Here is a 22,272-nt window from a genome sequence, read left to right as displayed (position 1 = left end):
GCATTGACCCGCTAAAGATGAAGTTAAAAAAGAGATAGAGAATGGCCCTGATTACCAGCCCCTGATGTGACTTCACACCAGGTGATCATGATCATCCAAGGGTCAAGGGGGGTCACATCCATCAGTCCAGCAACGAAAAAGGTCCTCGTGCCAGGGTTCTTCCTCTTTTTCCCACTGGAGAGTGATGACGGCCTTGTTCCAGATAAGGGACTGATCCATTGGCCTGATTTGTGGCCAGCAGAGCAATTTCAATACCCGTCTTTGCACTGATAGATGAGGCCTGCTGTTGATAAAGGGCCAATTTACTTTAGGGGCAATGGGGATGAAACTGCAGCAGTTGCCTTTATTTATCTAGACCACAATTCAAAGTGAAGAAAAAAAGTGGCAAAAGAGAGTAAAAATAATGTAAAGAGTCAGAATGAAAGAAAAGTCACAGTGTTTTGATTGGTGTATCTATGACAAAGCTTTCAACTGACTGAGAATATTTCACACACAATGGTTTTGTTTGAAGGAGTGTAAGGGGTCATTTACATGGTGACACGTTGTTACGTTCAAAAACAGGTATTTTGAAAATGAATGTGATTTTTATTCAAATTTAATTTGTCATAGGTCGACAAAAGACCTCCTCTGCAAGAGATCTTCTACATCACCGCCCATCAATTCACACGTCACATAGTAGAAAACACAGGATTACCCAAGCAACAAAACAATAGAGGATTAGCCTACAAGACGTTTTGCAGTGTCAAATTGTGGAAAAACAGTCTTTGCATTGCCTTGTGATCCTAACATTAATTAGCATGGATAAACTTTATCTTTCAGAATATAAGAACGACAGAGCAACAAACTCATAATTCGTTACACAAAACACCCTAAATTAACTTTTGTCAACTATAGGCTAACTTAACTGTGGTAACTCAGTACTTATTGCGTTCTGGCGCAATATGGCTGCCATCGCATCATCCAAGTGGATGCTGCACATTGGTGGAGGTTGAGGAGATTCCCCCCTCCCATATGTGAAGCGCTTTGAGGACCCAGAAAAGCGCTATATAAATGTAACAAATTATTATTATTAAACTTTATTTGCCACAACCAAGACTTATAAAGCTTATGTAATATGCATAAAGTGTCCTTGGTATAAGGTTTGTCTTTTGATTCAGGATCAGACTCTGGCTCAAACATGTATGGCTGAATTTCACCTATTGCCATTTTCAACATCGGAAGTTTTCAAAACAATTCCACAAGTGTAATGGTGGGGATGTTGAAAATATGTTAATATGCAAAATGGTGACCCAAATCATATACTCTAAAAAAAGATGGTTCTTTACAAGTAGTAACGGTTCTATTTAGAACTGTAGTGTCCTGAAGAACCATTTATATGCTGAAATGGTTCTTTGTGTTGGAGTTTAGGGTTCTCTGCTCCCGCCTTTTTGTTTTTCAAATCTGTAACTGTCAAAAAGAAATAAAAAAATGCAGTAGGCTACATGACCACTTTAAGGGAAATAAATGCCATCTCTATATCTATTCATCATTACATTCAGAGTTTGCAGATTTCTCAGATGGAGATGGAAATGACAATTGAGACTTTTGCACTTGATATTTTCTCTGTAATCTTAAATGTGTTGACTGAGCATGATGAGGATAGACTAAGACATACACTTCTTATAAGAATGGTGTAAGAAAGAAGAAAGATCAGTAACTGCTTCTGAATTATGTGGCTCTCATTTTTAATACACATTTTGAATACTTTTGCAACTCAAAAAGCAATCTCCTTTAAATGCAAGTTCCCTTGGAATGATTAACAAATTCATCTCAAGACTCAAACAATAATGAATGAAAACCGAGTGAGATACTTCTCACTTTTTCTCCACATTAGTGACATTGTTTCAATACAGACCTCATTATTTTGTTGTATTTCAAATACAAGATGAGCCTTATATAAAAGTAATTATTAACCGCATTCACTTGGTACAGACATGCTTGCTTTTTGAATTAGAGATGAGCTCTTTGTTATTTCTGAGTTTTGCTGGGGTGAGATTAACATTTATTTCAAACACTGAGCAAATCTGAGAGCTCATATAATACAATTTTAACAGATTAAAAAAAAAAGACTGATTATTGTTTTTTGTCATATTGCTGTAACATATCCCGATTGCCACTATGTCTCCTAAGTAGCAAAATACTCAAACTGAATATATGTTTGACTGTGCAGATGTGCAGAAATATCTACACAACCCTTACGGCTGTTGGACGTGACACACTTTTATTGCATTAGGCTGCTGTTTTGTTTGTGCTATCTGTGCTACTCTGCCTCAGGTTCTTTTAGAAGTCTATCTACTTTGACAAATGCTTTCCATAGTCTTGCCTTTATTACTCTGAATTTCATACAATCACAAATATTATATATTAATTTGCATACAAATTTGGGGGGTTATGACTGATATGGTCTGATGTTCCTTTGAATCCTCCCTCGTGGGCCTGTGGTTCATCCAGCACATTTTCTCTGATAAACCTAATAAAAGATTTAAAGGGACAATGTGTAGTTTTTTAGGTATTTTATTATCTAAAATCAATATTTTTATTCTTAAATATGTCCTCAATGGTGTACAAATACCTCTGCCAATGATCTGACTTATCCTCGTAAACGAAGAATTTATTATCTTTATATACATGGGACGGGTAGGTCCACGGAGGCTTCCCTGTAGTTCCGCCATCTTGAAAAACTATAATAGCCGAGAGGGACAAAAAGTACTAGGCCAACGCGTTTCCACAACGCGTTTTCGTTCAGAGCCAGCGTCACGTGACTGAAACCAGCAGAAGTGGAGGAGCAGAGCAGTGAGAGGCGCTTGTCACTGCCCCGGCAAGTTTAAAAGGCTGCGCTGTACGGTTAGTCACAGGATAAGGAGTCCTCGTCGTCGAAAAAGTCCAAAGTAGACCGTAAAAACGAAACGTGACCGGAGATTACAAAAAACAAGGGTTAATGTCGGGATAGCTTTTTCCAGGTGGAAAGAGCTAATGCAGGAGAAAGCTTTCAAAAGAGACGCTGAAGTTGCCTGCTTTCTTCTCGACAGGTAAGTCAATGTTACGGTCTTAATTACAAGCTTTTTTTCATTGCTTGGTTGTGTAGCCTACTTTATTATATAGACAGACAGCATAACTCGATGAGGTGCTATTAAAAGACATCCTGTCATAGCTTTATGGTACGTAACGGCTACCGTAGATGCAACACGCATTTGAAAAAGCGAGGCGCTGGAGAGCAGTATTCGTTTGAATGCAAAATACAATTTCACCACTAGGTAGGAGAAATTCCTACACATTGTCCCTTTAAGGTTTTACAAATTCATAGTTTATGCAAAATGCATAATTTTCATGTAAACATTTAGCAATACAATAACAGTAGTATATTCAAGAGGTATCTGTTCATATCATTCGTTTCAAAAATAATAATATTAAGAACTTCCTAACTATTTCAAAAAAAAAACAGGAACAGAATACAAATAAGAATACAATAAATTTTTACTTTTAACAAACTGCTAAAAGAACATGTCAGGGAAACACACAACACAAATGTGTATTCAGACAAAACAAAACAAAACAGACACATACACAAGGAAAGATTTACTCCTAATTACTGGGATTTGTTTTAAATAGGTCTTTTTCCTCACAATATTTAAGAAAAATTAGGGTTTTGTTGTTGTTGTTCTAATTACATTTTTATAAGGTAGAAAAGATGGGATACTAATTTATGTTAATTTTTAATAGCATTAGCTATAGCCTATAAAAAATAATGTAGGCTTTTTTAAGCTAAAAGAGTGTGTGGCATTTCATTTGCGGAATCATTGAGAGCCATGGTCAGACCAAAACTGTTTGGATAGGGCATCTATTTATATTTACATCAGAAAGATCATTTCTATTCATTTATATTTGTGACGTCATTCTCAGCTCTCAGCCTATAGATGGCGCTGTTACAGTGCTAGTCGGCGGACATGACATCATAACAAGCGTTTTTGACTCTTCTGGGGTCTAAGCGCGGTCTATTGGAATTTACTAGAAATATATATTTTTCTCTCTCTCTTGCGTGTGAGGTAATGTACTCAAAAACTTATTTGACACGTTTAATATCTGTTTTAAGTGACCATGAACCCGATGGAGCGTTTAGTTCTTTTACAGGGTAAACTCAGTAATGTGCAGGCTACACAGTTAGCTGATAGTGGTGCTAGCTGGCTAACTTCTAAGCGGTAATATTAGAGAAAAATATATTTTGACAAATTAAAATGTTGTGTTTAAGAATAGTCTGACAGTGGTTATTTAAGCAGCATGTAATATGCAGGTTTTCATTGATAACGTTCACTGGCACTTTAGGGAGTGCTAGAAGTAACTTTACCTCGCTAACAGTTAGTTAGTTATGCTGAATTTTTTGATTGTCATTGTATTATATTACTGCCATTTATTTCAGGTTTGGTGTTGACCTGTGGTCTGAGTTGCCATGGCTGTACCTGCCCTGCAACAGCCCAGTTATCTTCTGGTTAGTACTAGGTGTGTGTGTGTGTGTGTGTGTGTGTGTGTGTGTGTGTGAGTGAGTGAGTGAGTGAGTGAGTGTGTGAGTGAGTGTGAGAGAGAGAGACTGTGTTCGTTCTTTCTTTCTAACCTTTGTGTCTTGATGTCTTCAGGCCAATTTAAAGGCAGACTGGACTAATAAACCTCTTCATCAAAGATGTCATGAGTTGTGCAAAATTATAGACGATTACCCTGCAAAGGTACAGTTTTCTGATTTATTGCATATGACAATGTTGAAATACCCCTTTTTATTTGTAAATTTATTATTAATGTTATCATTTACAGTGTTGTGATACACTTTTATAGCTTAACATGGAGGATGTGTTGCAGGCTTTTTAAACCCAACATAGGCGAAAGTGGTTTTTTTGTTTTTTTTTGATTCATCAGAGAAATCCATTAAGGCAGCTGCGCCGTTGCCCATGTATTAGAGATTAAATGCAGTGTCATCTGCTTGGCACATGGCACTGGACCAGCTGCTGTCCTGCTGCCGCCACTTTACCCTCACCCTGACTCAACTCTGTGCTGTCGGAATGAATGATTTTTGTTTAGTACTGAACTCTGTGACCCCGTTTCTCAGATTCATTTGACCGTTGGTTGGCCGCACATGCCTGTACTCTCGCTTCATTTGTCGGCTCTTTGGTTTATTTGGATTATTTAAAGGGTGGCATGCATCTGCATCCCTGCTCTTTCAAGAAAGTCACAAAAAGTCTTGTTTGTGTTTATGACATACATGTTTGATTAGGATCTGCATGCGATCTTTCCCTGGTTGGTGGAGAGCGTATTCGGTAGCCTGGATGGAATCCTTACTGGCTTGAATCTTCGGTTTCTGCAGGCTCGAGCAGGAGAGTACAACATCGCCATGGACTTCCTGGACCCTAGGTGCTTTTTATTTTGTGTAATTTTTTTTTTAACTTTTTTTTTTTTAAATGGTATTCTGTGTGTTTTTGTATGTATGACTGCTATTACCACTGAGTACAAATCTGATATATAGGCCTACTACTGTTTAAAAGTTTTTGTTTGGTTTTTTGGAAAGAAATTAAATGAATTATTCAGCAAGGATGCATTAAATTGAATTAAATCGATCAAAAGTGACAGTAAAGGCATTTATAATGTTACAAAATATTTCTATTTCAAATAAATATCGTTCTTTGAATCTTTCTGTTTATTAAAAAATCCTGAAAAAAGGGGTTTGACTGTTTCCAAAAAAAAAAAATTAAACAGCTCAACAATAACAAGAAATGTTACATGAGCACAATAAAAAGCAGATTATAATGATTTCTGAAGGATCATGTGACACTTGAAGACTGGAGTAATCACAGGAATAAAATGTGTTTTAAAATCTATATATATATATATATATATATATATATATATATAAAAAAAAAAAATATATATATATATATATATATATATGTTTTACTAATATTACTGTTTTTACTGTATGTTTGATCAAATAAATCTGTGTAAGACTTCTATCAAAAACATTAAAAAAATCTTACTGACCCCAAACTTTTGAACAGTAGTGTAAATATTAAAATGTAGCCCTGTTGTAATAATTTTTTTTATATATTTATTCAAGCAGTGGTCCTATGATGAAATTGGTGTACAAACTACAAGCTGAGGAATACAAGTATGAGTTTCCAGTCAGTTATCTGCCGGTAAGTGTGCTCTACACATTAACTGAAAAAAGTTGATGTTTTAAGGAATTATGTCCATTAATTATGTTTATGTTCAGAGGTTTTGGCGCATCATCCCTGATTTATTTCAAAGTATATATTATATTATTTTCACAGCGTTAATATATCAACCATGTTTGCATTTATTTGTTCTGTTTGTACAGGGCCCTATAAAGTTGTCCATTCAGGCAGGGGTTCTGCCGGATTGCCCTCTGTTTCACAATAAAATTCAATTCCCCATGTCAGGCCTTCTATTCCTCAGTACGTCTTAGCTCTTTTCACCCTCACTTTTGTGTTTTACAGTAAAATGTGTTGTATAACTATCTGTAACTGTTACAAGGCTGTTTCATCACTCTACATCTTTCTTTCACATATCTGTTCTTAATCTTTCGCAGATCCTTTTGAATATTATATGTTCAACTTTGCCTCCAGTCTCATGGCACCAAAGGTAAGTGCTGCAGTCATTTTTATAAAATACATTATATAGAATAATTCTAAGCATTACACAATTTTATTGACTGAACGTTGAAATGTTGTTTAATCATCTTTTCAGAACTACCCTCCAGGGCAGCATGGGAGTTGCTCAGACAGTGCGTACTTTGTGCTTGTCGACACCTACCTCAAGTACTTTCTTCCTACAGAGGGAAATGTGCCTCCATCACCTTTCTCAGACACCAGGGGCACTGTGGCCTCTCCTGCTCCGAGGTATCACAATGTCATTTTTAAAGATCCTTTTCTCAGCAAATAACCTAGTTTTATAAGCTTTTATATGCTTTTTCTCTCAGGTCTCCCAGTGTGCCTTATGTTGGAAAGGGTGGTTACAGCACCGGTCTGTTAAAACGTCATATTACCCATCAACCCTCAGTCAATGCTGACCCTGCCGCTCAAGAGATCTGGAGGTCAGAGACGCTTCTGCAGGTAGGAAAACATGTTATTTATGCGCAAGTACACACCAAATCGTTAAGTAAACTCATGAATTAAGTTGTGTGTTTCTAAAGGTGTTTGTGGAAATGTGGCTCCATCACTATTCTCTGGAGATGTACCAGAAGCTGCAGTCTCCTCAGGTGAAGGTAAGAACAAGATACAGGCCCTTAAACCTACACACTCCCTTCTTCCACTGCGCACGGCTGGCTGGCTGAACACCACCACCCTCCAATGCTTCACCCCTTCACTGCATTGGGACTGCTGCACGACACCCACCCTGATTTATGCGCTTCCTCTCCCTCTGTGAATGACACACATGTGCTCCGTTTACAGATATATCCTATATTTTTGTAAGCATTTTTCCTGTTCATCACAGTCATTCCGACTGATCTAATGTCATGTATATTCAGTATTATCCACGGCACGCTACACATACATATATAATTTTATTTTATGAGTATACTAGCATATAGATGATCTTAATGTATGGCTAAACGGAGATTGGCTAAAAACCACAGAACTCCCTTTTGTGGTTTTGCCTTTAAAGGACTTTAATACTAAATGTGTTTACATTAAAATTAACATTTTACACCACTTTAAAATTAACATTTTGCTTAAATCAACATAAAATAACTATTTTTATATTTATTTTGAATATAAAATATTTTATTTATTCAAGTCAGAGTTTGACATTGCAGTTGACCCAGCTTATTCCATTCTTTAAAATATTTATTTTTGCTCGTACAAAATTTGCAAACAAAATGTAATTTTTATTGTGCAATACATGAGTATGAAGGGTATATATTACATTATGCACTACAGATTGGTTGTAGTATATTATGTAATGTATACTTAATATACCTCCCTTCTAAAAGAAGGTCATGAAAAATGAATGCTTTCCTTCTTTTTTTTTTTTTTTTTTTTTTTTTTTTTTTTTTTGAGGTAATCTCTTTAATTGATGATCATATGGTAGTTTTCTAACTAATCGGCTTCATTTCAGATCAAGCTGTTGATTTAAAAATGTTAGCTGAACAATTGTCTTTTGTAGCTGGCTGTTTTAAGCATATTGCTGATGCATTTCATGTGATTTTGGCCATCTTGTGTAGCTCTCTGGTAGTTTACTGGGGACCCCTAGTGGTTTCTGTAGTTGAGAAGTTTTTGTGTAGAACATCAATCTCCTTGAACTGTTTTATTTCCTCAATGACTTACCTGTTAAAATCAACCCAAAGTCATATGACTGCTGAAAATAGAAGGGAATGAAAGAGAAATACAGCTTTTTAATTCATATTTACTGTGGTCTCTGTTGCTTGATGATTTGGGCAGAATAAGCACACTAGCACATTACATATTTGGCATGTGATTGAAGTAGTAGAATTATTGCTTCATGCTCGAGTCTGCATGATGCAGCCCGCTGGCTTCTTGATATGTCTTCCGTCTTTGTTCTTTGGCTGTGGGATCGATGTATGTAATCTTTTGGCGTCTTTGGCTTCCGAGTCTATTTCCCTGTCCGTGCGTTATTTACAGTCAGTATATCAGTGTAAGTCTCCCTCCAGTCAGCCCAGATCATATTAAGTGTGGCATCATTTATTTAACATGTTTGTGCTAGAGATTATGAACTGAAAGTCACCAGTTTACTGAAAATGAAAGTAATAGTTCACCCAATAAGAAAAATTCAATCGTTATTTAATCATACTCATGTTGTTCTGAACCTGTATACTGTTATTTTGTTTGTATGTAACACAATTGTTTTTTTCTTTTTCATGTAATATAACATTTCATATACTACTGTTCAAAAGTGTAGGGTTGATGATAAAAATTAAGTGTTTTTGAAAGAAGTTTATTATTCAACCAAGGCTGCATTTATTTGATCAAAAGTAAAAAAAAAAAAATGTTTAAAGTACAATTGTGAAGTAATATTATAACTCAAAATACATAAAAGATTTTCTTCTCCATGGAAAAAAATAACAGTATATGGATTTGGAATGAAATGAATAAACTGACAGAATTTCCATTAATTGGGGTGAACTGTTAAACTCTAGTGAGTTAAAAAATCTGTACTGTAAATATATAATTCTGTTTGCATGGCCTGAATTTATTTAGCAAAAATGAACTACTTTGTCTGAGAGTAAATTGGTGACTTTTATTGGTATATTTCATGGTGAAAACTTTAAAGATGCAGTGTCTCCTTTTCTGCTCTCATAAGACCCTTTTGGTTTTATTTGGAATTATAGAGATTAGACAAAGCTGAAGGCAATATAACACTTCATCAAACAGACACTTCTCTTGAGAATCAAGAGACAATAATGTTCCTTGGTTGCCTTGACTACAGTTGCAGGCTTTCTGAGGCAAACACTTCTATTTAGTTTATACTCTAGTTAGCAGCATTCCTCAATTTGTTTTGCCTTTTGGAAAAAGTTAGTCACAGAAAAGCAATTTCTGTGTCATTTTAATAAGAGTATATCCACTTGGCCATATTTCATCAAACTTGCATAGTTAGAAAATCTTTAAATGCCTCTCAGCCTTACGCTAGAGGTTTGCCTTGGTGCGAAAAGGACAACTGCATCATCTTCATGTTCATTGCATTTGTGTCTTTTGTGGTCAATATCGATTTGTCTCTTTCTTTCCTTTTGTACACCCCCATTTCGGTCCTGACTATATCCAACTATTTTTCTCGGATTGCACTCTCTCTCCTTTTTCCTTTCTATTCTCATGTTCACTGCCCTGCTCCTCTCCCCTTTTTCTTCCTTTCCTCCCCCCCCACCGTGTTCCTCTCTTTCCCCCTCTCCTCCACCCGTTTGTGATGAGTCCTTCAGCTGGCGTTGTTGCAGTATCGCCTCAGTATGTCCAGCATGCTGTGCCAACCCCCCGCCCCACCAGGCTCTGGGACCCTCCACACATACCAAGTACTTTTACCTTTTCATTCAGTTCCACGGGCTTTCTGGAGGTAACCTCAGATTAGATAGGAGTTAGACTAGGGGTTGGTTTTAACACTAAGGTTTAAGCCCAGTTTGTAGGTTGGGAGATTTGGTCTGATTATAATGTGTGATTGAATTAATGTGACTACTAACTTGTCTTGTGATCTCTTAAATAATTAGGATATATCGTGACGTTGAGATGTTTATTTACATGTTATGTGATCTGCTCTTTTTATTTGGTGTAATTTTCTTTTATTTGACGTGGTTGTTCTTATGCCTTGAACTGTGCAAACGCTACTACACCACACAGAATATCCAGACCAAATTGCCCAGATATAATTTGTTTAGTAAAATACCTTGTTTCAACTGATTGTGTGAAGCCTCCGGTCTGATGGTTTCGAGAAAGTATTACACTGTGGATGAAATGATACGTGTTTACACATGGTATTGGCATTCATCTCAGATGATCTGATCGCAACTGGACAAATGACTGATCACATTTACACCTGGTAGTAACAAATGTTTCTATTGCATTTACTGTGACCACTTGTGATTGTTTCAGGGAGCTCTCTTTTTTTGGCACGTTTGTTACCACTTTTAGCTTAAGAGTACATTTTATTTACAATTTTTCTTTTTAAATATTATTCAAATAAAAGTATCTGTTTATTTTTTATTTACGTAATATTTCAAGAAGAAAGCTCATTCTTATTTTAACCCTTATAACGCGCACAAAAGCTTCAGATTATTTTCGGATTTCTGAATTAGTTCTGACCTTGTCTAATATAAGCATAAAATGCAGTCGTAACTTTTTCAGTCATCAGTTTTTCAAAACTGTATCTGATTTAATAGCTTCTCGTTAATGACTGAATGTCCAAACATTTCGGAGTTTCACATGTTACTTACTACACTTTTAAAAATTAAAAAATTTAGAAATTCTATGAAATTTCTAATTATACTTAATACTTTGCTATAGCAAAACCAGTGTGATGCAAGGACAATTTTTTTTTACACATTTTATCAATATTTATGAGAATACATTGTTATATGGAATTTATAAGAATAATTAATGAATTTAAGCGAGCTCCTTAAATGAACTTGTGTGTCCTTCAAATAATCTGTCACTGCATGTAAATGTCAGTCAAACCAGTTAATACCAGGTATAAATGGGGTCTCAATTTCTTTTTTAATAATCTTAAAAGTCTGACTTGTGTTTGTGTTGTTTGGATGATGTCTTAGGAGCCCTTCACACCTACGGAGGAGCACGTCCTTGTTGTGCGTCTCCTAGTCAAGCATCTGCACGCTTTCTCCAGCAGCCTGAAACCTGAGTCGATCTCCTCCTCGCCCTCTGCACACTCCCACAGCAGTCCTCTGGAGGAGCTCAAGCGGTGGGTTTTTACAGCCTGCTAGCATCTGTCAGCTTGTCCTGAGGATCAGGCTATAGAACTAAAACATCTGTAAATCTAAGGTGGCATGTCGTAAAGAGGAGCTATTCACCCCATCAGGTGCCGCGGACTTGATTGAACTGTCTTCTGTTTTACTGCTCTGTCAATAAGCCTCCACTCTCTGTCTCCCACAGTGTAGTGGTGCAGAGGTTTGTTCAGCAAAAGCTGTATGTCTTTCTACAACACTGCTTTGGTCATTGGCCTTTGGACGCCTCATTCAGAGCGGTAAATGTCCTTGAGTGCTCACTGACATTTGGAGCCTACTTTATATGTTGGCAATAAACATTATGTGCTGTTCAAATCATAGTGAGGGCCATGATGCTAAAGAAATGCATTAAATGTAATTCAATGTGTTTATTTTGTTGGTTTAGATACTAGAAACGTGGCTTAGTTACATCCAGCCCTGGAGATACACTGGAGAAAAAAACAACACTCAAGCAGATGGCCAGAACAGAACTGTTCCCGATAAATGGTATTTATAATACTGGGTGCTTGTTAAAGGATTACATACACTACTGTTCAAACGGTGTGTGTGTGTGTTTTATTTGAGCACCAAATCAGCATATTAGAATGATTTCTGAAGGATCATGTGACACTGAAGACTGGAATAAATTACATTTTAAAATGTTAAAATAGACATTTTTAAATTGTAGTAATATTTGACAATATTACTGTATTTTGATCAAATACAGCTTTGGTGAGCATAAGAGACTTCTTTCAAAAACTGTACCCCAATCTTTTTAATGGTAGTGTATGTCAAATATTTCACAGAGAGCAGTTGATGCGACCTTCAGATCAGTTTACCAAAAAGATTTTTGGTCTTTGTCATTTACAGGGCCTCATTTGTCCAGGAGAATCTGCTTATGTACACAAAGCTTTTCCAGGTCTTCTTGAATCGAGCCATGCGCACAGACTTGGTCAATGCCAAAAACGCCCTGATGATCTTTAGGGTCGCCAAAGTCTTTGTTCAACCAAATCTGTCAGAGATGATCCAGAAAGGTATTTTGGGAAATATGAATGAATGGATTTTTGAGTGGTGTTTCATATTTTATATTTTAAACAACACCCCATGGATTTTTATTATGATATGATACTGTTTTTTTTTTGTTTGTTTTTGAGCAAATTAATGAGGTTATATCTCCAGGTGAGCAGCTGTTCTTGGAGCCGGAGCATGCCATTCTCCAACGACAGAACCGTGTCTTCCTGACACCTTCACATGGTGGCAGCTTCCTTTCTTCCCGCCAGCCAATGGGGACGGACAGCGTCTTCAAGGTCAAAAGTCATGTTTATAGCCTGGAAGGGCAGGACTGCCAGTACAACCTGATGTTTGGTCCGGATCTACGGAAAACTGTAAGCTGACAATTAATTCTACATGTGCTAAAAAAGAGTTGGTGTTTCTTGCAAAATCAGTGTTAAATACATACAATAAGCAGTCAGCTCTTCATGAATGGTGTTACCGCAGAAAGGAATAGTATCCCCTTAAACTCGAAGTGTACCGCCGGCGGTACTTTGATCAACTCTTAACGAGTGCTAAGTAGTCTCTCTAAAACGGAGTGTTCCGCCCACGGTTGTCACCGAGCTGCGAAAAAATTCATATTTTTCAAAACTACTGCCTTGATCAACACAAAATAGGTGTCATTTGAAAGTTTAGAATCTGAACTTTACAATGAATGTAGCCATAATTTCATAATCTATAAAAGATTTTGTACTATGTACTGCAATGTGTCAAAAACATCATACAGCTCATGAAACATTCACAGATCACTGAAAATGGCACATCATTTTTTTTACAGCATATTATTACAAATAAAATGAGCCCAAAATTAACATTATCTATTGCGTTGATTTTGGAGGAACAATTTTAAAAATGCCCATTAGGGGGCGTCAAGCCCTGAACAAAAAGGCTATCTTGGTTCCAAATGCTGTAACTTTTGATTACTTTATGCAATCAACACAAAATTGTATCCAGTTGTAAACAACTCTAAAAATGCCTTAAGGGGTTATAGACCATGATTCCTTCTGTCAATTCCAGGTGTTAAAGCTCATCCAGATTATTGCCCAAGCCCGACAGACTGCCAAACGGATATCGGATCATTCTACGGAAATGGCTGCAAACAGCTCTTTTCTCTCGTGGTTTGGCGTCGGCTCCTTAGATCATAACAACACCTTTAGTGGAGGAGAGATGGACGATTTGGGAGAGGGTGTGAAGAAAACTCACGAGTTCCTGGACAAAGCCCTGGACTATCTCTGTCAAATATTCAGAGTCAGTCTATTCCTGCTTTTATTTAGGATGTATGTCAAAAGTTTGGGGTCTGTAAATTTGTGTAAAAAAATTATATATATATATATATATATATATATATATATATATATATATATATATATATATATATATATATATATATAAATAAAAACTTTTTTTTTATATACAGTTTATATTTTAAAATGCAATTGTTTATTAAAAAAAACTTTTAAATGTCTTTACTGTCACTTTTAGATAATATATTGCGTCCTTGCTGAATAAAATTATTAATTTCTTTGGGTGGGAAAATTCTTAGAGACCACAAACTTTTGAACGGCGGTGCATGTATTTATTGACGTAGTTAATTACATAAAATGAAAGATGAATGAGTTGATTTTGGTTCTTATGTTGTACAGTTAAATGCTGGGCAGCTGTCTCAGCTGATTGTCAATGTAGCGTCTGTAGACAATGAAGGAGTGTCTAAACAACTGCCAGACTGCATCCCGAGTGAGAATGGCCTTGTGTTAACAGACCTGGGCAGGTTGCAGGTGAGTTTGAGAATGGCGAACTTCTTTAGCATATCCATTTAGCAAATCATAATGATTTCCTACCTGTATAATTTCCTCTTTTACAGATCATCAATGGTCTTCGCCGATTTGAAATCGAATATCAAGGAGACCCAGAGCTTCAACCTATCAGGAGCTACGAAAATGCATTTTTGGTTCGACTGCTGTTTCAGATCTCAACCTTTATGAATGCAAGAGTAAGAATATTGCTTTAGCCTGCAATGTAATCCAAAATTAAACCTTATTATGGTCTTGCTTTGCATTTAATTTCAGTCAGAGGTGACCATATTGTTTGTGTCTTGTAGTTGGGAGACCACATGGAAGCGCTGTGTTCTCGACAGGACCTCCTGGGCAGACTAGGACGACACTACCTGAGCAGTACCTCGGTTGTGGAGCAACGGCGGAAGAGTCCGGTGACGCGGCAGATGAGGGAACGTCCTCAGCGAGTCCGTCTCAGCCTGCGGGTTCTGGCCAGCTATCGCACCCTCCTCGTTCTCCTCCTGCTCTACATGCTGTTGGCACTACTATCATTCGGTGTTCTTTCCAGCACTGGACTCATTCTCATCGTCAGCTTTCTCTATGAGCTCCTCTTGAATTTCTTTCATGAAAAACTAAAGACTCAGTAGATGGAGGTTCATCATGCCTTTTTTTCTTCTTTTTTTTTTATGTCAATACAAAACTTCAAGCAAAGGTGCATGAAGGTTTTTATATACAGTATTTGCACTGAAAGTGTATTGGTACATTTAATGACCAATTGAACCAGGAATGTTGTATCCAATACACATTTTTTTTTTTTATTGTTATGAAATGTGGTTAATCCAGTTTATCAGTCATTGAGTTCATTTATAATGGTGTTTTGCCAATGTGGTTGTCAGAACAATCCAAAGTTTTAACTGGCTGCATTTCATTAAACATGATGTGTCTCATTTGTGTACTGGATTTTCATTGCTGTATAAACATAGGTATATATCATATCTCCACTTAATTTCACACTTAAAGAAGTAATGCAATGCCATTGTTAAATCTGTTATTTCCCAGCTGTATTGGAGGAAGTAGTGCTGTTACCATAGCAGCCACTTCAAGATTAAACGTTCCAGTGCGAGAGGAGTGTACCCTTTTTGAAACCTGTATTAGCTGGAGGAGTATTTGGTAAAGCATAAGTTATGACGCAACGTGGCAGCGAAACGTCATCCGCTTGATTAGACGCATGTGACGCAAAGGTCGTTGTGGGAATCAAACTTGTTTCACAGTGAAATGGATACGCGAGTCGACTCGCTGCGGAGGAATATTGACTTCCTACAAAAGCAGCACAGGGAAACTCTGGAGAAATTACATGGTGAAATAGATAGTTTAAAACGGCAAAATAAAGGTAAACTTTCCATCTGTATTTTACAGGAATAATGTTTTGGCCTTTTCATGAACAATACATTTATGTGTAAGTAGGGGCCATATATAGGGGGCCATATATATATATATATATATCTCCGTACACTTAACAACAAAATGTAACATTTTTATTTTAATTGACGTAATTTACTGAATATATGACGATAACCTGTTTAGGTACAGTTAATAGTAATGATGCATGTGTGGTTGCTAAAAGCTTGCTTGCCTGTGAGTTTAAGGGATAGTTCACCCAATTCTGTCTTCATTTACTCACTCATGTTGTCTATGATTTTCTTGTGAAATACAAAGTGGATGTTAGGTGGAATGACAGCAGCATCAGTCACCATTCACTCTCACTGTAAGGAAAGTTGCAATGAAAGTGAGCTGAGTTAATGCAGATTTAGGACAACATGAGGGCGAGTAAATGATGATGACAGAATGTTAATTTTCAGGTGAAGTGTATCTTTAATGAGGACGGGCACCCGCTGTCCGGGCAGGGGTAGTATCAGTGGTGATGTTGCCTGGTGACGTCGAGCTGCTGAATGAAGAGAATGAAAGAATGGCGTTTGTAACCGCTGTGGGTGGCAAAAGTATCAGTTTACAGACAAACGTTTTGGTGTTTTGTTTCTGACTGTCAAAAGGAGATTTGTTTGGTCAAATGTAAAGGTATTTTGCTTACACCAAATGGCCGGGTGAAAGAAATACACGAGAAATAAATGTTTGCTGATAGTTGGCTATGTACGACCGGTACTAGTTGTCAGATGCGATATTTGAGTCAAATATTGTATAAATTTCATATTTTTGTTTTTGCTTTTGGGTCAACAATGAAACACTTTGGAGTATTTTTCATAAATGTCAGTTTGGGACAAGTTGTTACGAGTTTTATCTGTTGTAATTTTATAGCCTTCTTTTCATTATTGTTTTATGTTGGGTAAAACTATATTTAGATATTTTCCATTTCATGATTTTTCTGAAAGGCCATTACATTAAACCATAAGGCGCATATATTACATACAATGATATGTTACAAATAAAAAAGTACTCTTATATTGAATATTATGAATAATATTATTATAAAAAAACAAAACAAGTAAATCTACGTCTGGTTTCCCTGCATGATTCATACATGCATTAAACTGGACATATTAATTAAACATCATTCTCCATTCTGTATTTTTTTTTTGTCTGATTATGTGTTACAGATTTGCAGTATAAGCTGATAATGGAGCCTCCAAAGTTGAGCAGTCAAGGTTAAGTGATACTTCTGTTCTCTCACACATTTTCATAAGACAAATATATATTGATTCAAGTTTATATATTAATATTGTAACTTGCACCAAAATCCCATGACAGGATCCAGCCGTATCCAGAGGCGTCACACAGAAAGCAACAAATTCCAGAGAGACAGAAAGAACTATCTGGAGCAAACTTTGGAGGACACCTGCTCATCACAAAGCACAGAGATCAGGTGCTTGCAAAGATTATTATTATTTAATAATATTATGTAATAAAATAGTTATTATAAAGATCTAATAAGTGGATACATACATTCTGCCTACAGCAGTTCTTTAAACTATAGAGAAACTAGAGCAAATTCTTCAGAGACCCTCGCAGCAGACAGAATAGAAGGTCCTTCAGAAGCCAGAGCAGGATTCATCACTTCTCTTCAGCCTCTAATGATCCAGTGTAGTCCATTTCAGGCCCCTCGACCTCCCACCCTACAGGAATGTGAGGTCATCATACGCCAACTGTACAGCGCTAATAGCCTGCAGTCCCAGGAGGTGAGACCATATTTCTCAATCTCTCTCACTATACAAGAATGACTATATATGATGCATTTTAATTTGTCTCCTCTCAGATCCTACGTGTTAAGGCTGTTCTCAAAGACATTGTTTTCAACAAGAAAATCACTGCAGAGAATTACATTTTGACCAAGGCTTTTCTTGCTGATGGTAAAAGGTAATTTCTTTATCACTACATTTCATTTCCGCATCTCAAAAAGCCTGTTCACCCCAAAATCAAAGGAAATTTCTTTTTTTATGTATATTTAATGGAAATAGTTCATCGTCTTGAAAATATTAAAAATATAGGTCCCTCTTTATATTAGGTTTCTTTAACTGTCATAAAAAGTGATAGGTACAATTTTCTTATTGTGTGTTCATGTTATTTGATTGCAAAACTTTTGCTGCTATTGAGATAGGATATTAGGGACAGGTTTAGTGATATGGTTAGGCTTAAGGGTGGGTTAAATTGTAAGGGAAGGGTCAACAGTGTAATTATAGATTATAGAAATGAAGGTAACACTTTATTTTACAGTGTCCTTGTTACATAGGTTACATGTACTTACCAAAGTAATAAGAGTAAATTATGCATAATTAAATGCAATTAACCCTCAACCAAATCCTAATCCTACCCTAACCCTATAGTAAGTACATGTTGTTAATTATTATTACTCAGTATAATTACACTGTAACAATGACACCTTAAAATAAAGTGTAACCGAAATGAATTACAGATGCAAGTACATGTCTATATTTTTAAGTAGAATGTAAAAGCAAGTGCATTGTATCAAATGATTAATTTAAATGTTAAAGACGCTTCATATAAAGTGGGACCTATCTATATCTCCATATCTCTCTCTCTCTCTATATATATATCTCTATATATATATATCTCTCTATATACAGTGGTGGTCAAAATTGATGGCACCCCTGATAAATATGATAAAAAATGGCTGTAAAAAATAAATCTGCATTGTTTATCCTTTTGATCTTTCATTCAAAAAATTCACAAAAATCAAACCTTTCATTGAAGTAAAATAATTGAATGTTGAGGGGAAATCACATTATGAAATAAATGTTTTTCTCCAAAACACACTGGCCATAATTGTTGGCACCCTGTTATTAAATACTTTTTGCAATCTCCTTTTGGCAAGATAACAGATCTGAGTTTTCTTCTATAATGCCTGATGAGTTTGGAGAACACCTGACAAGAGATCAGAGACCATTCCTTCATACAGAATCTCTCCAGATCCTTCAGATTCACAAGTTCATGTTGGTGCTTCTTCTGTTCAATTCACTCCACTCATCAGGTCAGGGAACTGAGACGGTCATGGCAGAAGCTTCATTTTGTGCTCAGTTACCCATTTTTGTGTTGATTTTGATGTTTGTTTTGGACCGTTGTCCTGGTGGAAGATCCAACCATGGCCCATTATAAGATTTCTAGCAGAGGCCGTCAGGTTTTGATTTTTTATCTGTTGGTATTTGCTAGAATCCATAATACCATGTATCTGAACAAGAAGTCCAGGACCTCCAGCAAATAAATAGGCCCACAACATATAAGATCCAGCAGTATATTTAACCGTAGGCATGGGGTCTTCATCCCTGTTTGCACCAAACACATCTGCTGGGTTTTCTGCCAAAAAGCCCTTTTTTTAGTTTCATTTGACCACAGAATCCGGTCCCTTTTGAAGATCCAGTCGTGTCTGACAACTGAATATGCTGGAGTTTATTTTTGGAGGAGCGAGGAGGATTTTTCTTGAAACCCTCCCAAACAACATGTGGTGATGAAGGGGTTGTTTGATAAAATTTTTTAGGCTTTCTGACCCCAAGACTCAAGTAATCTCTGCAATTCTCTATCTATGATCTTTGGAGAGTCTTTGGCCACTCAAACTTTCCTCCTCACCGTCCATTAAGACAATATAGACACACGTCCTCTTCCTGGCAGATTCGTAACATCTTTAGTTGATTATAACTTCTTAATTATTGCCCTGATGGTCAAAATGGGTATTTTCAATTCTTTAGCTACAGTCACTTTCTATTTTATGATGCTCAACAATCTTTTGCTGCACATCAGAACTATATTCTTTAGTTTTACTCATTGTGATGGATGATTCAGGGAATTTGGCCTTTGTTTTTCCTCACATTTAAACTCCTGTGAAACAAGAAGTCATAGCTGGACAATTTCATGTTCCTAGTCACCCTGGTGTGCTAATAAAGGTAAATATTAATGGGAATATACTTCAGAGATATTTTTCTCATAAAAAATTCTAGGGGTGCCAACAATTGTGGCCGACGTGTTTTGGAGAAAAACATTTATTTCATAATGTGATTTACCCCCCAATTTCAATTCTTTTACTTCAATGAAAGGTTAGATTTTTGCCAATTTTTTGAAGGAAAGATCAAAAGGATAAACAATGCAGATTAATTTTTTTACAGCCATTTTTTATCATATTTTTCAGGGGTGCCATCAATTTTGACCACCACTGTATATATCTCTCTCTATATCTCTATATATATCTCTCTCTCTCTCTCTATATATATATCTCTATATATCTCTCTCTATATCTATATCTCTCTCTCTATATATCTCTCTCTCTCTCTCTCTGTCTCTATATACATATATCTCTCTCTCTCTCTCTCTCTCTCTCTATATATATATATATATATATAGATAGATATATATAATCTATATATATCTCATATCTCTCTATATATATCTCTCTCTCTATATATATATCTATATTTACAGTGAGGAAAATAAGTATTTGAACACCCTGCTATTTTGCAAGTTCTCCCACTTGGAAATCATGGAGGGGTCTGAAATTGTCATCGTAGGTGCATGTCCACTGTGAGAGACATAATCTAAAAAAGAAAATACAGAAATCACAATATATGATTTTCTAACTATTTATTTGTGTTATACAGCTGCAAATAAGTATTTGAACACCTGTCTATCAGCTAGAATTCTGACCCTCAAAGACCTGTTAGTCTGCCTTTAAAATGTCCACCTCCACTCCATTTATTATCCTAAATTAGATGCACCTGTTTGAGGTCGTTAGCTGCATAAAGACACCTGTGTCCACCCCATACAATCAGTAAGAATCCAACTACTAACATGGCCAAGACCAAAGAGCTGTCCAAAGACACTAGAGACAAAATTGTACACCTCCACAAGGCTGGAAAGGGCTACGGGGAAATTGCCAAGCAGCTTGGTGAAAAAAGGTCCACTGTTGGAGCAATCATTAGAAAATGGAAGAAGATAAACATGACTGTCAATCTCCCTCGGACTGGGGCTCCATGCAAGATCTCACCTCGTGGGGTCTCAATGATCCTAAGAAAGGTGAGAAATCAGCCCAGAACTACACAGGAGGAGCTGGTCAATGACCTGAAAAGAGCTGGGACCACCGTTTCCAAGGTTACTGTTGGTAATACACTAAGACGTCATGGTTTGAAATCATGCATGGCACGGAAGGTTCCCCTGCTTAAACCAGCACGTCAAGGCCCGTCTTAAGTTTGACAATGACCATTTGGATGATCCAGAGGAGTCATGGGAGAAAGTCATGTGGTCAGATGAGACCAAAATAGAACTTTTTGGTCATAATTCCACTAAACATGTTTGGAGGAAGAAGAATGATGAGTACCATCCCAATAACACCATCCCTACTGTGAAGCATGGGGGTGGTAGCATCATGCTTTGGGGGTGTTTTTCTGCACATGGGACAGGGCGACTGCACTGCATTAAGGAGAGGATGACCGGGGCCATGTATTGCGAGATTTTGGGGAACAACCTCCTTCCCTCAGTTAGAGCATTGAAGATGGGTCGAGGCTGGGTCTTCCAACATGACAATGACCCGAAGCACACAGCCAGGATAACCAAGGAGTGGCTCTGTAAGAAGCATATCAAGGTTCTGGCGTGGCCTAGCCAGTCTCCAGACCTAAACCCAATAGAGAATCTTTGGAGGGAGCTCAAACTCCGTGTTTCTCAGCGACAGCCCAGAAACCTGACTGATCTAGAGAAGATCTGTGTGGAGGAGTGGGCCAAAATCCCTCCTGCAGTGTGTGCAAACCTGGTTAAAAACTACAGGAAACGTTTGACCTCTGCAATTGCAAACAAAGGCTACTGTACCAAATATTAACATTGATTTTCTCAGGTGTTCAAATACTTATTTGCAGCTGTATCATACAAATAAATAGTTAAAAAATCATACATTGTGATTTCTGGATTTTTTTTTTTAGATTATGTCTCTCACAGTGGACATGCACCTACAATGACAATTTCAGACCCCTCCATTATTTCTAAGTGGGAGAGCTTGCAAAATAGCAGGGTGTTCAAATACTTATTTTCCTCACTGTATCTCTCTCTCTCTATATCTATATATCTATCTATCTCTATATCTCTATCTATCTCTCTATATATATATATATATTTTTTTTTTTTAAATGCATGTATATATGCACACACACACACACACATCTTCTTTTTTTTTTTTGCAGAGCTGAAGATTCAGAGACATTTCCTCGGATTTCTTTCCAAACCCTGCCTAGAGGACTGTAAGTCCATGCTTGTAAATTTATTTTGTTTCTAACCTGCCTGTTTTGGAGATATCAACCTTTGCTCTGTTACAGACCCATGTCTCAGGCTAGTAAAGCAGAGAAAGTGATCCTCCCTGCCCTCAAACAGACCCTCAGCAACAACATAGCAGACAGACAGAGGAGAACTCTGGCTGTGCAGAGACGTCGTCTACAGAGGACTATGCGCTGAAGGACCAGTCATGTGCTTATATAA

The 22,272-nt window shown here is 36.9% G+C and overlaps 2 protein-coding genes across 5 annotated transcripts; both read left to right on the top strand.

Annotated features, from left to right (window-relative positions):
* The first annotated feature begins 3,909 nt into the window (after positions 1-3,909).
* Positions 3,910-15,245, top strand: smpd4 (sphingomyelin phosphodiesterase 4). 4 transcript variants are annotated; one of them, XM_084386475.1, is made up of 20 exons: positions 3,973-4,082; positions 4,454-4,522; positions 4,668-4,754; positions 5,297-5,433; positions 6,134-6,212; positions 6,395-6,491; positions 6,626-6,678; positions 6,784-6,935; positions 7,016-7,148; positions 7,229-7,300; positions 9,968-10,057; positions 11,306-11,454; positions 11,646-11,736; positions 11,883-11,983; positions 12,347-12,510; positions 12,656-12,861; positions 13,544-13,774; positions 14,170-14,301; positions 14,388-14,516; positions 14,625-15,245. In XM_084386475.1, the coding sequence occupies exons 2-20, from the start codon at positions 4,484-4,486 to the stop codon at positions 14,943-14,945; spliced, it is 2,463 nt and encodes an 820-aa protein (XP_084242601.1). In that variant the 5' UTR covers positions 3,973-4,082; positions 4,454-4,483; the 3' UTR covers positions 14,946-15,245. The 4 variants fall into 4 exon arrangements, with proteins under 4 accessions (XP_084242604.1, XP_084242601.1, XP_084242602.1 ...); XM_084386476.1 differs by having other exon boundaries at positions 3,977-4,082; positions 6,137-6,212; XM_084386478.1 differs by lacking the exon at positions 9,968-10,057 and having other exon boundaries at positions 3,910-4,082; positions 6,137-6,212.
* Positions 15,246-15,573: 328 nt separating this feature from the next.
* On the top strand, positions 15,574-22,248 carry ccdc74b (coiled-coil domain containing 74B; the record flags this gene model as incomplete). Its single annotated transcript, XM_084386479.1, has 7 exons — positions 15,574-15,688; positions 16,908-16,955; positions 17,059-17,173; positions 17,267-17,486; positions 17,564-17,664; positions 21,981-22,037; positions 22,113-22,248. 7 exons carry the CDS (start codon positions 15,574-15,576, stop codon positions 22,246-22,248), a joined length of 792 nt encoding a protein of 263 aa, XP_084242605.1.
* Between the last annotated feature and the right edge of the window lie 24 nt (positions 22,249-22,272).

Source organism: Rutilus rutilus, assembly GCF_951802725.1.
Source record: "Rutilus rutilus genome assembly, chromosome: 18".
Taxonomy (NCBI): domain Eukaryota; kingdom Metazoa; phylum Chordata; class Actinopteri; order Cypriniformes; family Leuciscidae; genus Rutilus; species Rutilus rutilus.
This window is presented reverse-complemented; position numbering and strand designations above follow the sequence as displayed.

What these genes read in the sequence shown, in the direction of transcription:
- smpd4 (XM_084386475.1), top strand. Translation starts at nt 4,484, where the DNA reads ATGGCTGTACCTGCCCTGCAACAGCCCAGTTATCTTCTG. An exon ending in GGTCAGAGACGCTTCTGCAG is followed by an intron (nt 7,149 to 7,228) that starts GTAGGAAAACAT and finishes GTGTTTCTAAAG; the next exon opens with GTGTTTGTGGAAATGTGGCT. An exon ending in TGGACGCCTCATTCAGAGCG is followed by an intron (nt 11,737 to 11,882) that starts GTAAATGTCCTT and finishes TTGTTGGTTTAG; the next exon opens with ATACTAGAAACGTGGCTTAG.